General features: G+C 44.9%; 1 protein-coding gene across 5 annotated transcripts in view; it reads left to right on the top strand.

Moving 5' to 3' along the window:
• Positions 1 to 14,190, top strand: part of Slc44a3 (solute carrier family 44 member 3) — an 86,710-nt gene that overhangs the window by 44,116 nt on the left and 28,404 nt on the right. For 4 of the 5 annotated variants that reach the window (XM_023720319.1, XM_004635703.2, XM_023720320.1 and 1 more), the window contains 3 exons: positions 1,675 to 1,840; positions 9,008 to 9,164; positions 11,794 to 11,880. In XM_023720319.1, coding sequence (XP_023576087.1) covers positions 1,675 to 1,840; positions 9,008 to 9,164; positions 11,794 to 11,880 — 410 coding nt within the window. The remainder of the gene's footprint in view (positions 1 to 1,674; positions 1,841 to 9,007; positions 9,165 to 11,793; positions 11,881 to 14,190) is intronic. The other variant, XM_004635704.2, reaches the window with a different exon arrangement.

Below are 14,190 nucleotides of genomic sequence, written 5' to 3'. Positions count from 1 at the left end.
TTTTGTCCTGTCAGAGGTAAATATTCTATTGGCATCTAAATAGCCTGTCTTTTAAATCATGTCTAAATTGTAGGTTTCACCAAAGGCCCTTTCCTTACAGTAGTTTATTTGGAATACAAAGTGGGAGGTGATGGGTTTTAGCTGTAGCAGCAATGGCAGCGTTGGCAGCAACAGGGAACAGAAATAGGGGGAGGGGAAATCTTTATTAACACTGAAGACATGGAGAGGACCAAGGGCAGGGAGCTGGGTGGATCCTCTGACGGGAGACAGGGAGCCCGAGACTTTATGGAGTTTTTTGCTAGGGGCAGAGTTGCGGGGCAGGTTCAGCAACATGTAGGGAGCTGCTGGGAGGCTCCCATGTGTGCGTGGAAAAGGTCAAAGGAAGTTTATCCCGGGCTGGAGTGGGGAAGAGGGAGGAAGTGGTCATTGGGAAGGTAAGGCACTGTTTTGGGGATTCAGCCATGTCGGCCAGGACCATGATAACTCAGCAGCCTGTACTTGGGCTGTAACCTGTCAGGAAGGTCTCTAGAAACCACATGGCTACAAAGCTGCAGAACTAGTCCAAGATCTTCTTCCCAGGAGGGGAAGGAGAGCAAGATGTAGACACCTGAATGGCAAAACATTGCTGTGCTTTCTTGCTAGCCTCAACTTAAAGCAACACTGTGCCCCTAAGAATTATTAATAATAGGGCCAGCCAGATAACTCAGCGGATTAAAGTGCCTGCGTAGGCAGATGCAGCGGCCAGGGTTTGATCCCTGGTGTGCTGTACCAGGCCTGCCCCCAGGGGGCACTGAGACAGCAATCTAGACTGGTCATGGTGGCACATGCCCATAATCCCAGTTTGTAGGAGGCTGAACATGGGCAGATCACTAAGAGTCTGATCTATGTAGTGAGACCCTGTATACCCTGTACTAAATACAAAAAAAAAAAAATTCTTAATAATAATCATAGTGCGCATTATCCCGTAGACCGTGATACCTCTTTAGGCCCATGCCCTACACCAATCACTGCGTAGGTCATCTCCATTCTCGACTGCACCAGGAAACAGAGACACACAGAAAACATGCACCAGGGAGCCAGGTGACACATCCCAGCATACCCAGAAGACCAAAGCTGAGACTGGAACTCGGAGCAGTCGACACTGGAAAGGCGCTAGGAGCACTTTTCTTGAAGGGAACCAGATTCCTTTGAGTACAAGGTGCTCCTTCGAAGTTTGCTGGAGTCGTGTTCTTTCTCATTGTCCTAATGGCTCAGTGGTTTCATCAGTGTAACACATTTGTCTTGTGGCAGGGTGGAGTGCTAGGAAACCTTGGGCTTTGGAGTCTAGCATGCCCTCCCACTAATGTGTCATGGAATTCTACTGATGTCACCGGACTCTTTCAAATGTTGATTTTCATATCTGTAAGGTGAAATGAGTATTAGAGTACTTGTCAAGTGCCTTGAAAATTGCTTCCTGATGTAACTGTAATTATATTCAAGAGTAATTAAGGTTCATTCTCAATGTTTAGGATTTGCTATGGAGATGTTCAGCTATGTTGGGTGCTTCCAACTTCACACTGGCATTTGTGTTTCGTGTATTGCTGAAGACCAGGCATGAAGAAATGTGGCCTGCAGAACCACCTGCCCTGTTTAGAAAATCAGTAACGTGAGGTTTGCTTGTGTTTCCAATTTTAGGCAGCGCCCAGGTTATTGAAGGGGGCCAAGTGGACTTTTCCCCTCTTTTGGGCATTCGGTATATGTGGTGGTACCATTTAATTGGGCTCATCTGGACAAGCGAATTCATCCTTGCCTGCCAGCAAATGACTGTCGCGGGGGCAGTGGTGAGCTGGTATTTCAACAGGTAGGTGCAGCCTTCCCCCGTAGTCTGCCAGCCTCATGTCATGCATCTCAAAAAACATTCAGGAGTTTGGATCTGATCTTTAAATTTAGTTAATGAGGATAAAAGACTAAAAGTAGGGCTAGATACTCAGCTGGTGATGAACCAAATGTTATGCCTTAAACCTGTCGTATTTCCAGATTCCTTTGTGTTCACCTGGAAAATTTCAAAAGAAACCAAGCAGCAAAATGATCAGATGCTCAGAACTGAAAAATTCCTAAAAGAAAGAATTGAATTCTCTGTAAATATCTCTTCTCATTTACTTGAGACTTTAAAAACTACTGATGTCTTTTGAGTACAATTCAATAAGGCTGAGAGCCCTGCCTTTCTTTATGTAAAATCAGGGCAATGTTTGCTTGGAAAATAATTTTAAGTCCTAAAGAAATTATGTGTAACTATAAACTATGGCTCATGTCCACAGTTAGCAATAGTGAGTTGCTTGCTTTTCTGTTTAGAACCCAGGACCTTATGAAAACAACCTGGGCTGCACAAGCACACCCCACACTCACCTGAATCCTTTGCCTTGCTTGTGTGTGACCTGCACAGGACTGTGAAACTGCAGCCAGAAGAGCAGATCCCAGGGACAGGGACAGAGCTGGACCCAAGCAGGAAGTTTACTCCCTTTAGGGCTGATCCTCCTCCAGTTTCCCTGACCAAAAGAGGAGATCAGCCCGAGTTTCCCTGCGGTAGGAAAGTCAATGGGGATGATTCATGCCGCCTGAGCAGCTCCCTTCTCACAGTACAGAGCACTGTGGGTTTTTAATAGCGGTGCTGTTGAGGAGGCCCATCATTAGGGATACTGGGGCACCCGGAGAGGGGCTGTTGCTCCTGGCCTTGAGAACCTCCCAGAGGCAGGAGGTGGGTGGGGGCTGTGTGTTGCTTGTGCCTATGTAGGAGAGCAAAGATCATTCTAGCCAAACTGGCCAGCAGGTAACTTTCATCTGACAAAGTCATTTTGTGTTATCTTAGAACAACAAAGCCTAAGCTTTTTTTTTAATTTTTATTTTCTATTTATTTATTTTTTTGGCGGAACTGGGGATTAAACTCAGGCTCTTGCATTTTCAATGAGGGCTCTGAATTGGAGTCCTGAGAGGCAAACACAATTATCTCTTAATCTCTCCCCTCTCTTCAACCTTATCCCCTCCCAAATAAAATCACAAAGAAATGAAAAAAGGAGGGGCTGAGAAGATAGCTCAGTGGCTTAAGTGCCTGCTTGGCAAGCACAAGGTCCTGAGTTCAATCCCTGGTACAAAAAAAAAAAAAAAAGAGAGAGAGAGAGAGACAGGGGACTGGCCACCGCATAGGAAGGAGCCGCAGGGCTAAGCCTGTTGTTGGCTGATAAAGGAAGCTCTAAAAAGATGCAGGCTGAAGAGAGGCTCAGGAATTCAAGTGCAAAGTACAATTCCAGGGACTGGCTGTAGGAGATAAACCAGTAAGAACTTGGGGTGTCTGGACTTGGGATGTCTGGTATGGCTGAAACTGGGGAGGCTCTGGACCCAAATAGGGAGAGGAAGCGGAAGTCTAAATTCTGGAGGGTGAGGACCCAGCGTATCCAGCCCCCAGCATCCACAGCTCAGCTCCCCAGATGCCTGGAGCCAGGGTGATTCCCCACGAGGAGGTAAGGGAATTCTTTCTACCTCAAGTAAAGACCTGGAGGTGGGGCCATCTGGGCCCAGAGAAACGAATTCTCTGACTGCTAACAAATGGCGACACACGGGCAGCAAGCCACGCCCCTCACACAGAGTCACTCCAGCATTTGAATTAACCTATATTATTGTCAGAAAGAACAAAATATATTATACCCATTAATTAAGACTCCCCCAAAAAAATAATGAATCATGAGAAAACATAAAAGATCTTTTAATAAATAAACATTGCAGGCCAGGGATATAGTCAAGCAGCGCAGCACCTGTCTGACAAGCACAAGGTTGTGAGTTCGATTCACAGCATCAAAGGATAAATGAATAAATAAACTGCAAAAGTGAAGTATTTCTAGGGCTGGGGAGATGGCTCAGTGGAGTAAGCACCTCCCTGGCAAGTTCAAGGATCTGAGTTCAATCCCCAGTTCCGCCAAAAATAAATAAATAAATAAATGAAATAAAATAAAATACAAAAGTGAAGTATTTCTATTGAATTATTAGAATATAAAGTTCAAGGTTCTTGGAGAGATAGAACAAAAGACACAGAGATGGAGATGAGGAGTGAAAGGACAGGACAAAATGTCAGAGATATTTAGGAGACTGATATCTGACTCTATGAGTTCCAGAAATAGAGACAAAAAGTTTTTTAAAGACATCATCAAAGAAAAATTCCCAGGATTAAGGATGTGAGGAAAGAGAAGGTCCCAGAAGGTCTCCTCAAGTGAACAAAAGATCAAAGTTCACAGACAGAGGATGAAGGCCAGGCTGGGCGCGACTTTCCACAGCAGCTCGGAGCCAGGAGCTCAGCGGAGCTGGGCTGTCGAAGCGGGGCGAGAGGGCTCCCAAACTGGAATTCTGTACCTGTTCCTGCTACCAGTCAGCAAGAAAGGAGAATAAAGACAGGGAGGAAGCATGAGTTTCGGAAAATGAGCTGCAGTTCAGAGAAGAAAAAGGCGTTCCTGGGAAGGTACGCCGCGCTGCAGAAGCCAAATGTCCCGGCCAGGATGCAGCAGGCAGGCGTAGACTCCAGAGAAGCTGGCTTCAAGAAGGAGAAACAGACAGAGAAGAGAAGATGGGCTTAGATTTGCTCTTTGGTGAAGCATTTAGTTAAAGCCTGTAGAAAGGAAATGGGTTAAAAAAAAAAAAAAAAAAAAAAACCTTAAACCTGTTTTGAATTACAAAGACAGGAGATCGGAAGAGCACACGTCTGAACTCCAGTCACGCCGCAACATCTCGTATGCCTTATTCAAAAAAAAAAAAAAAAAAAAAAAGTGACACAGTCCCTAACTCTTGGAGAAACCAAAAATGCACAGGTAAAGAAATGTGCCACTTGATGTGGCTGTCGTCGGTGTTCGCTGTGTTATCTATGCACTAATAATGTAAATGCTAAGTGTTACATTAGAAGTCAGTATAATCAGATTGGGAAAGAGGTGGAGATGAAAAGTGAGCATACGGAGGTGGGTTATTTAGGCTGAAAGAGAAACTAAAACCTGAGTCTTCCATAATGAAAAGTCAATAGACAGTATCGAGAGCTGAAAATTCAAGAGGAGTCAGGGCGTGGAACTCGGTGTACAGTGGTTTGCTGGCATGCAGAAGGCCCTGGGTTCAATCCCAGCACTGCAGAAAAAGACAAAAGAAATCAAGAAATAATAGAAAGAACATGTAATTTTTAAGTGTGGCTGATGAGTTCCACAGAAACAGGCACACTTTTGTCCTTAGGGATGGGGAAGAAAACAACCTCTCTTTTTTTCTGATCAAAACTACCAGTGGAAGCCTGGCAAGATAGCTCAGTGGACTAAGCCCCTGCTTAGGCAAGCGAGGGGACTGGGATTCGATCCCCGGCACCACAGGCTGCAGTGGCCCCACCCTGGGTGTACTGAGCCCGCACCCGAGTCTGGGTGTGGTGGCACCTATAAGCCAAGTACTAGAAAGGCTGAAAACAAGAGGATCACTTTGAGTCTGAGCTGTGTAGTGAAACCCTGTACCAAATACATTAAAAAAAAAAAAAAAGCAATGGAAATTGAATTTTTGAGATACTTCACCTATTATTTTGATTAAAAATAATTTGAAATGACATGAGTGAGGATTTATGTTTATTAAGGTGTTGCTCTCGACTCTGGGCCATCTGTCTCAGTTTGAAACCTCTTCCTTCTCTCAGAGTGCACAATTCTTGTGTACTCTGTCTGGCCAGCACAGAGGGTAAGGATTAACCGTTGCCAGGGTCCCTCCAACTTTGTCATCCATCTAAGCCCTGAGAGGGCCAAAGCCTTAGATGCTGATCAGGCTTCAGGCTTTGGGCAGCCTGTGCAAGGAGCTGTTTACAAACATCTGCTTGAAGAGGGGTCAGCAGAGAGCCATGAAGACAGTGTTCGGGGCTGTGGTAGGAAGGAGCTAGAACTGAGCCTGTGAGGAAGGCATGCTGGAGGAGACATGGTATCATCGCCATCTTCAAATGTACGAAAGATGGTTTCCAGCTGTTCCAGATCTGCTGGGGACGCCATGGGGAAATGGATTCATAACAACATAAGGAATTTAAGGAGAGATGGATGGATTTTCTGCCCCTAACTAGTTAACCAGGACAGCTAAAAAAGACGCTGTTCTTATAGTAAAGAACAAATTCCACTTTCTGTAGGTCTGGAAAAATGAACTTTACCGCCTCCTCTCAGCCCTCTCAATCCCATCTTGCAGCAGTTTCACTGAAAGATAGGTCAGGAAGGAACGTGGTCTTTGCGAGGTCTCTGGGCCTCCTTCACTGCATTCCAGCTTTCACTGGAGGCCAGCTGTCCTGCGCAGCCAGGCTTTGTTCGAGAGCCTCAGCACAAAAGCAGTTTCCCACACCACTTCATAGTTTTTAGTGAGCTACCCTGGCTCTCCCTAGAGCTACAGCTTGCTACTAGGACCTTGAAGTCGCTCACTTGGCTCTATGCTCTGGGTTATCTGGTGAATCTGGAAGTTTGTACATTACTGAGGTACCGTGACCCAAAAGTGCTATACAACCTAGATGAGCTGGGGAGATAGCTCAGTGGCATAAGTGTCTGCCTGGCAGGCTCAAGGTTCTGAGTTTGATTCCTGGTACAAAAAAAAAAAAAAAAGCTAATCTCTTCAGAACTTGGGTGAGTGGGACCAATCCACCCTTGCCCAGCAGCATAGATTGCTGTGGTGCTCTGAGGAACCTGGCTGAACTGCATGGGGTTGGGCACCATGAGCACTCAGGCAGTCATGGGTTTAAAAGAAGAGGACAACTGAGGTTTTTGGGGCTCATCCTGGAGTCAGCTTGCCCTCTCATGCTACTGGTGCCCACCTTGCCACTAAGGGGATTGGGAAGAGCTTGGCCAGTCAGCAGGGCATGACCCTGGAGACAGCTGAGCATGCCTGAGGCGGAGAATCTGTCCTCCCCTCCTGCGACAGCCTCCTCGCTCGACTGCCCAGTGAGCCCAACACTACAACGCCAGTTCCCAAAATACAGTCACATGCAGAGCTATGTTTTGGGGTGTGTGTGCGTGTGCGTGTATGTTCCTGAGCCTAGGGATTATACAAGCGCTTCACAGTGAGCTATATCCCCAGCTCTTTTATTATTATTATTTTTAATTTTACAATAGGATCTTGCTAAGTTAGGAAGTTGCCAGACTCAGCTCAAACTCACAGTCCTCCTGCCTTAGCCATCCGCAGTGTTGAGATTAGACATGTGCGTGGTCCAGGTGCCTGGCATTATCACTGAAGCTTCACTGGGGGCGATCCTCTTCCTAACGCCTGGCTTGCATGGTTGTGAAAGAGGCAGCGCTGACTGCATGAGCTGCATCTGCCCAGGGGAAGGATGACATGATGCTGTTGCCTTTTGAACTTAGCAGAAGTCTGAAAGAAGCAGGAGGTAGCCTCAAAGACTGAGCCTTTTTTCTGCAGAGCTGTTTTTAGTTTTGAAGGTAGGTATTGAGTGACTCCTGGCGCTGCGAGCTGGCTTGGGCTGAAAGGGCCTTCTCTTCAAGTTCCGTCTCTCCTCATGCGATAACTCAGAGGCTGGAGCTGCTGTACGTTGCTGAGCCAAGCCCTGTGAAGCCCGGGGTTATCAAGATAGGTGTGCGGACCTGGAAAATCAAGGGAGGGCAGGAACTCCCTGTGCCTAAACCAGGTCTCCCCACAGAAGAAACCTCAGTGTGCACTTAATCCCACATTTCAGGCCCTGGCGGATCGACCCTCAGGCTCCCATGCCCATGGGCGTGAATCATTTGCTTCCCTACCAGATGGGACACAGGTGTCGCCTTCTTTTCCCTGCATCCCCATTACTTAAGCACTGTGATAAATTCTAAAACACGTAAATTTCATTGGAAAAGTAAACATTCTTCCTTTTAAAAAAAAAATTGAGTAAAGGGAAAAAATGTGTCAGATTTTCCTGGCCAACACTACTCTTCTAGTCTATTGGATCAGAATGAATTCCCATCAGCAACAGCTATTTTAGGTAGCCTCAGGCCGTGTGCCTTTCTGTGGGCAGCCGGGTTGCAGTCCCCCATTCCTGGTGCTGCTGTCAGGGTTCCTTTTGCTTCCTGGATGATTTAAGCAACAGTGAAATGCAGCCATTGCCAGTTCTCGAGACATTACTGGCTGCGATCTTTTTCTTCCCTCAAAACCAAGGCTGTTGTCAAAACCTTAATTCATGCTGACTTATTAGCAACCCGGGCAAGTTGTGGAATAATCTGTTCCGAAGAAAGCAAGCTGCACTTGGAATCTGTGAAGTTGCTTCTCGGAAAGGGCCTCGTTTCCGTGGCATCTACAAGAATCCAGAAGGGCACCCAGGAGGTCGCGCCGTCCTCCTCCTCCTCCTCCTTTGTTTCGTCTTTCAGGTTTGGGGCTGAGGAAGGTTGAGCCAATTCTGTTTCTTTTTTACTTCTTTTCTCTGCCTGTGAAACTGACTTGAACACATTCTTGGGAGCTGTGTCATGACAAGTCCTGTAAATGATTCACACTGAAATGACCTTTCAAGAGAGAAGAAATCAGCTGGATTTCAGGAGCTCAGAGCGGGGCAGAAGCCAAACTCCCCGGGCTCTGTGTTCCTTCCCTGTTACCTCACTGGCCCTGGTGCTGGTCGTGTGATCTGAGGGTGATTTCTTTCACCAGGTTAATGCCAGCAGTATTTACATATGCTCCTGTGTAAACCTGGGAGATTGTGATGGAGTTAAACTTCTGAAAAGGAAAGTGAGATTAACAGGCACTGAGTTGAAGGGCAAGTGAAAGGAATAGGTCCTCTAAGAGGGAAACGTCTTCATTTGAACTTGCCAGTATTCAGTCTTCTCAGTTCTACATTGCATGACACCAAAAGGAATGAAATTATGACAAGATACAGTATAACCTCAGCTACAAGATATATAAAATTTTTGCTGAGTGCTCATTGTATCACTGTTTTACAAGACATTAGTGCCACTGATAAATTGAACCAGAGAATTTTTTAAAATTGGTTTTTAAGTACTGGCTTTAATATATTCTCCTTTCCTATTTCCAGAAATAAAAATGAGCCCTCTGACCATCCGATCCTTTCCTCTCTCTCCATTCTTCTCTGTTACCATCAAGGAACAGTGGCGAAAGGGTCATTTTTTATCACTTTGGTGAGGATTCCCAGAGTCATTCTCATGTACATCCATGACACACTGCAAGACAAGGTAAGACACCAACCTAGCCCAAAGAAGTTAAGTCCTGGCAAGCTGCCTGGGCCCCAGCGCAGGAACGTGTCCTGTGTTCCTTCGAGGCTAGGCCGCTACTGCCACAGGTTTCCATAGATACACATCATGCTTTTTTTAACTGAGAAAATGCATTGTAAGATATAGCACGTTTTCTGTTCCAGTGGCAAATGTGTTCCCTGCCCATTGTTTCTCCTGGAGCGTGCCACGGGAGGAGGAAGTGAGGGCGAGAGGGAGAGTGTTGGAACGAGCGTGTGTGCATGCACACGCGAGTACGTGCATGCGTGCATGTGTGCCCGTGTGTACACAGGCATGAGAGTGACCTACACATCAGCTCAAAAGACCAGAAACTGCAGGGCCTTGGTGCGGGGGGCTTTCTCCTCCCTGTCTTCCTTTCCACGCACATTTGGTTATGAATGCCAGTGGAAACCAGAATACCAGGAAGACAGCTGTTCTCATGGTATTTCTGGCCTGCCGAACAAGGCAAGCTTGGACCTTGCCCAACTTCTCGGTTCTCACACAATGTTAATCTCTCCTCATCCCCCCTCAGGGTTCATGACATCATCAGCGTTTCACACACCTTCCTGATGCCACTTTTTCAGGACGGTTTCTATGTTCTTAGTGAGGTGGGGACATTTTACACATGGGTTCATATTGCAGTTGAAATTTATTTTTGTTTGTTCTTTGAAAAAGAAATCTGAGTTGTTGATATTTTTAAATTGTAATCAAGATTTAAGTTTAGTATATCAATTAGGAACAATGGATTGAATTTCATATAAAATGATCTGACATCTCTATCTTGAAATGCATGCTAAGTAGCTGTCCCTAATTGTAGGCTGTCTTCTTGTATTTCTATTAAACTCTTACCGGGCCAAGTTCTGGTGACCTAAAGAAGCATTCTCACATTCAGAACAAATCTAGCTATTTCTAGCTCTTGCATTTTGACATTGCTCTATCAATCTTAGGAAACTGAGGAATTTTTTTTTCTTTTTCTTTTTTTTTTTTTTTGGCAGAACCAGGGATTGAACTCAGATCCTTATGTTTGCCAGTCAAGCGCTTATCCTACTGAGCCATCTCCCCAGCCCCAAGGAAATGTTTCTTTTTAAAAAAAAAAAAAAAAAAAAGCTTTTTAGGGCGGGCCAGATAGCTCAGCAGACTAAAGTTCCTGCTTAGGAAGAGCACAGAAGTCAGGGTTTGATCTCCTGCGTGCTGTGTTGCCTCCCAACCCCACTCTGGGTGAGTTGAGTTGGTGATTGAGACTGGGCGTGGTGGCATGAGCCTGTAATCCCAATGCTTGGGAGGCTGAAAACAGAGGAATCACTCTGAGTCTGATCTGTGTAGTGAGACCATGTAGACCCTGTACTAAATACAAAATAAAAAGCTTTTTGGATATTTGTGCATTTTATACATATACATGAATGTGTATTTATATATCCTATTAATATATACATAAATTTTATGTAGATGTATCCATATAAATACATGCATCAGTAACAGATAATCATAAATAAGAGAACAGCTGGGAGCTTGCTGTCCTTCTTTCAGAAGCATCTTAAACTCTTCCAGCTTTCTATCAACCGAACAGCTGAGTCAGAGGAAGACCCAAAGAATCCCAGGCTGAGGTTTAAGAGGTTACTTATCACTTCCTTGATCCCTAAGGACCAAAGGATCAAACTTCATTTTAGTAATGTCACCATTGGAGAAATATGTCCTTTTTTAGCTTAAAAAAGAAGTCTTTCCCAGCAGCAGCCTTACAGCTCGTCTGTGTCGGCCGCGAAAATGTTTTGCAGGGCCTCTCTGTGATCTTTCCAATAGGCTCATTCACAGCTGCTGCCAGGCTGAACAGTATCCAGATCAAGTTTCACCCAATTGAATTAACACTGGGACAAGAAAAAGCCCATATAAGGCTGTGTTATTCTGGGGTCCTCAGAGTAGGCTATTTCGGGGTTGCTCGCGGAGGTTTCTTCTATTAACTCTGGACAAAGTCAATCACCCCTCCCCCAGGCACTTCATTCAATTATTCATTCATTCTTGAGAGCACATTTCCAAGTTATAGTTCAAAAGACTGATTTATCCCTTGAAATTTAGCCCGAAAAGTCTCACAATAGGATTTATTTGCCCTAAAGTTAAACTTAATTATTCGTGCAGGCACAGGAGTAGTATCTACAATGTGTTACTTCTTCTCGTTAGGTTGTTGTTGTTTGTCTTTGGGATGAGAACATTTTCTGAACACAAATTTTGGGTTCCAAAAGGCAAAATGTACCACTTGAAACACTTTGAGGATAGATGAAAGAGGAAGAGAGACCCTTTTTACTAGAACCAGAAGGCCCCTCATCCTCTGCTATTGAAAATGGATTAACCCATTTCCCCCACTGCTGAGATTACCAGCTGCCTTCCCAGGTAGACCTACAAGAAGAGCCAAGCTCCTCAGGACCATAGCAATCAGCAGTGGGCACAAAACAGAACTTCTCCCGCGCTGAGGGAGAGCCACTCTGGTTTTCCCAGGTGTGGAAGTCTGTAGTGGAAACACAGTGGGTGTGCTCGGACGTGGTCTGCTCACTTCCTTTCTGTTGCTTTTCACGCTGCTCCTGCGATCTGGACCTGGTCCCAGCAGCACGGCGCGTGCTCCAGGGGTGCATTCAGATGCTGCCGCTGCTGTGTCGCATACCTCGCCAGACACTTGCACCATCTCAGCCAGGTATGTGTCCCATCCTGCACCCCAGGAACACACAGAGGGGCATGAGGGGAGTTGCAGCTCCTACAGCGGAGATTGGTGATTCGTCTGTAGAAGGTCAGATTGTGTGATTCTCTTAGCTCTGGGGACACAGGGTCTTTCTAGAGACCACTCAACTGTGCCATCACAGCCACAGACAGAATGCGAAATAGGCGTGGCTGTGCTCCAACAGAGCCCCACCGATGGAGCCGAAATTTGAGATATGTGTGAATTTCACATGTCAAGAAATATCCTTCTTCTTTGGATTTTTTCCCTTATCATTTTAAAATTGTAAGAATCATTCTTAAATCCAACCAGAGGAAAGTGGGTGGTCTGAAAGCTTGGGCCCCAGGCTATAGTTTACAGATCTCTATGCTGGAAGCGAGGCTATTAAAGCTATTTCTAAAATTCTGAAAGAAATAGGCTTCCCTTTTCTGACATAAAAAAGGGACAAAATCTTTAAAAGCCCTAGCATAATGAATATGCATCAGCTAAGAGCTAATTTTCAGTGCCTTGTCTAAGAACTGTAATTTTCCCAAACTAGCAAAAGAATCACATCCCTAATTTTTACTTTTCAATCCATAAATATCACTTTTAAAAATCATAAAAGTGAGATCCTATAATTGTTTCAACTAAATTTTGTCTCTCCTGAATTTTCAAATTGTTATAAATTAAATATATGTTCTATTTTTCTGTAGATCATTTAGGAAACTTTAATAGCCCCTAGTCAAATTTACATAAAGCTGTATTTTTGTAAATCAGCAAGATGTTCACAGAAATCTCACTTAGAAAAAAAAAAAAAAACCTCTTTTTATTGCTTATCTTCCTAATAAATATACCATTAGCAGTAAAGGCACTAATTATACCATCCATGCTTAGTGTCTTGTAAGTAGTATTTACCATACCTTTCATTATTCAGAGAAAGTGGGGCTATCTTATAGTGAAGCTCTATTTCTAAGGCTGCTCTTAAGAATCTTGGAGTACGTTTGACGGCATATTTCATTTCCCTTTGGATTTCCACAAACCAGCACACATAAAGCAAAGTCAAATACCACAGCACCTTTCAGAAGGATAGGTCACATAGCCAGTCAGGCCAAACCCTGGGAATATATTCAGGGAGGAACAGGCCGCGCCCATGCTCTTAGAGCAGTGTACATGCATCCGGCCACCCACTTGCCCATAAAGACTTGTGAGATGCACTGCAAAGATACAGCGGCTGTGATAAGAGTATCTGTGTGAAAAGTCAAGATTAAGAAAATAGAGTAAAGCCGGAGAGATAGCGCAGCGGCTTAAGCACTTGCCTGACAAGCACAAGGTCCTGAGCTTGATCCCTGGTACGAATAAATAAATAAATAAATAAATAAATAAATAAATAAATTTAAAATTTGAAAAAGAAAATGTACTACATCAAAAACCATGGACCAAGGGCTGGCCAGCTAGCTCAGTGGACTAGAAGCACCTGCTTAGGCAGACAGCAGCAGCTGGGGTTCAATCCCCTGCATGCCATGCTGGCCCCGCCCCCCGGGCATGCTGAGACTCCACTGAGACTGGGCGTGGTGGCACGCGCCTGTAATCCCAGCACTTGGGAGGCTGAAAGCAGGAAGATCACTATAAATGCGATCTATGTATTGAGACCCTGTAGACCCTATACTAAATACAAAAAAAGAAAAAGAAATTCCATTCAAAAACCATGGGACAACGGATGCAGACATGTTGGCCATGGACTCCTGGTTGCAGTTGCTCCCGCTTTATCACTGTTCTATGAAATCCAGACTCTTTCTGCATCCCCCTTTCATTGATAGTTTTCCTACTACCCTTTGGAAGCCTAGTGGCTCCTCCTGGTTATTGTGGGCACCACCAGGTCAGGAGGAAGGAGAAATGGGGCAGAAGGAGGAAAGGGAAGCTCTGCCTCAGCACCTTGCCCTGCCTTTTACCCACAGTACCCGTGTTCTCCTCTGGTTTAGGCCGGGAATTTACTGAAGCTTTCCTGTGAACATGAGGATCTGCCACTAAGCGTATCTGAAAGCTACTGCCTCACGCCATTTTCCCATTTGGTTTCTCTACCTTGTTATCCTGAGGGACATATTTTATACCTTCTAAAATTTCCCTTCTTTATGTTAAACCAGGAACTTGAGAGTTCAAAACATTTCTAGTCAGATTTTTTTTTTTTTTTTTTCCTGAACTGGGGATTGAACTCAGGCCCTTGTGCTTGCCAGGGAAGCACTTATTCTACTGAGCCATCTCCCCGGCCAGTTCAAAACATTTCTAAGATCATAAGTTAGTATTAATATTAAC

Source organism: Octodon degus, unplaced genomic scaffold (genome assembly GCF_000260255.1).
Source record: "Octodon degus isolate 3935 unplaced genomic scaffold, OctDeg1.0 scaffold00074, whole genome shotgun sequence".
Taxonomy (NCBI): domain Eukaryota; kingdom Metazoa; phylum Chordata; class Mammalia; order Rodentia; family Octodontidae; genus Octodon; species Octodon degus.
Note: the sequence above shows the minus strand (reverse complement) of the source record. Positions and strands in the feature narration are given on the sequence as shown.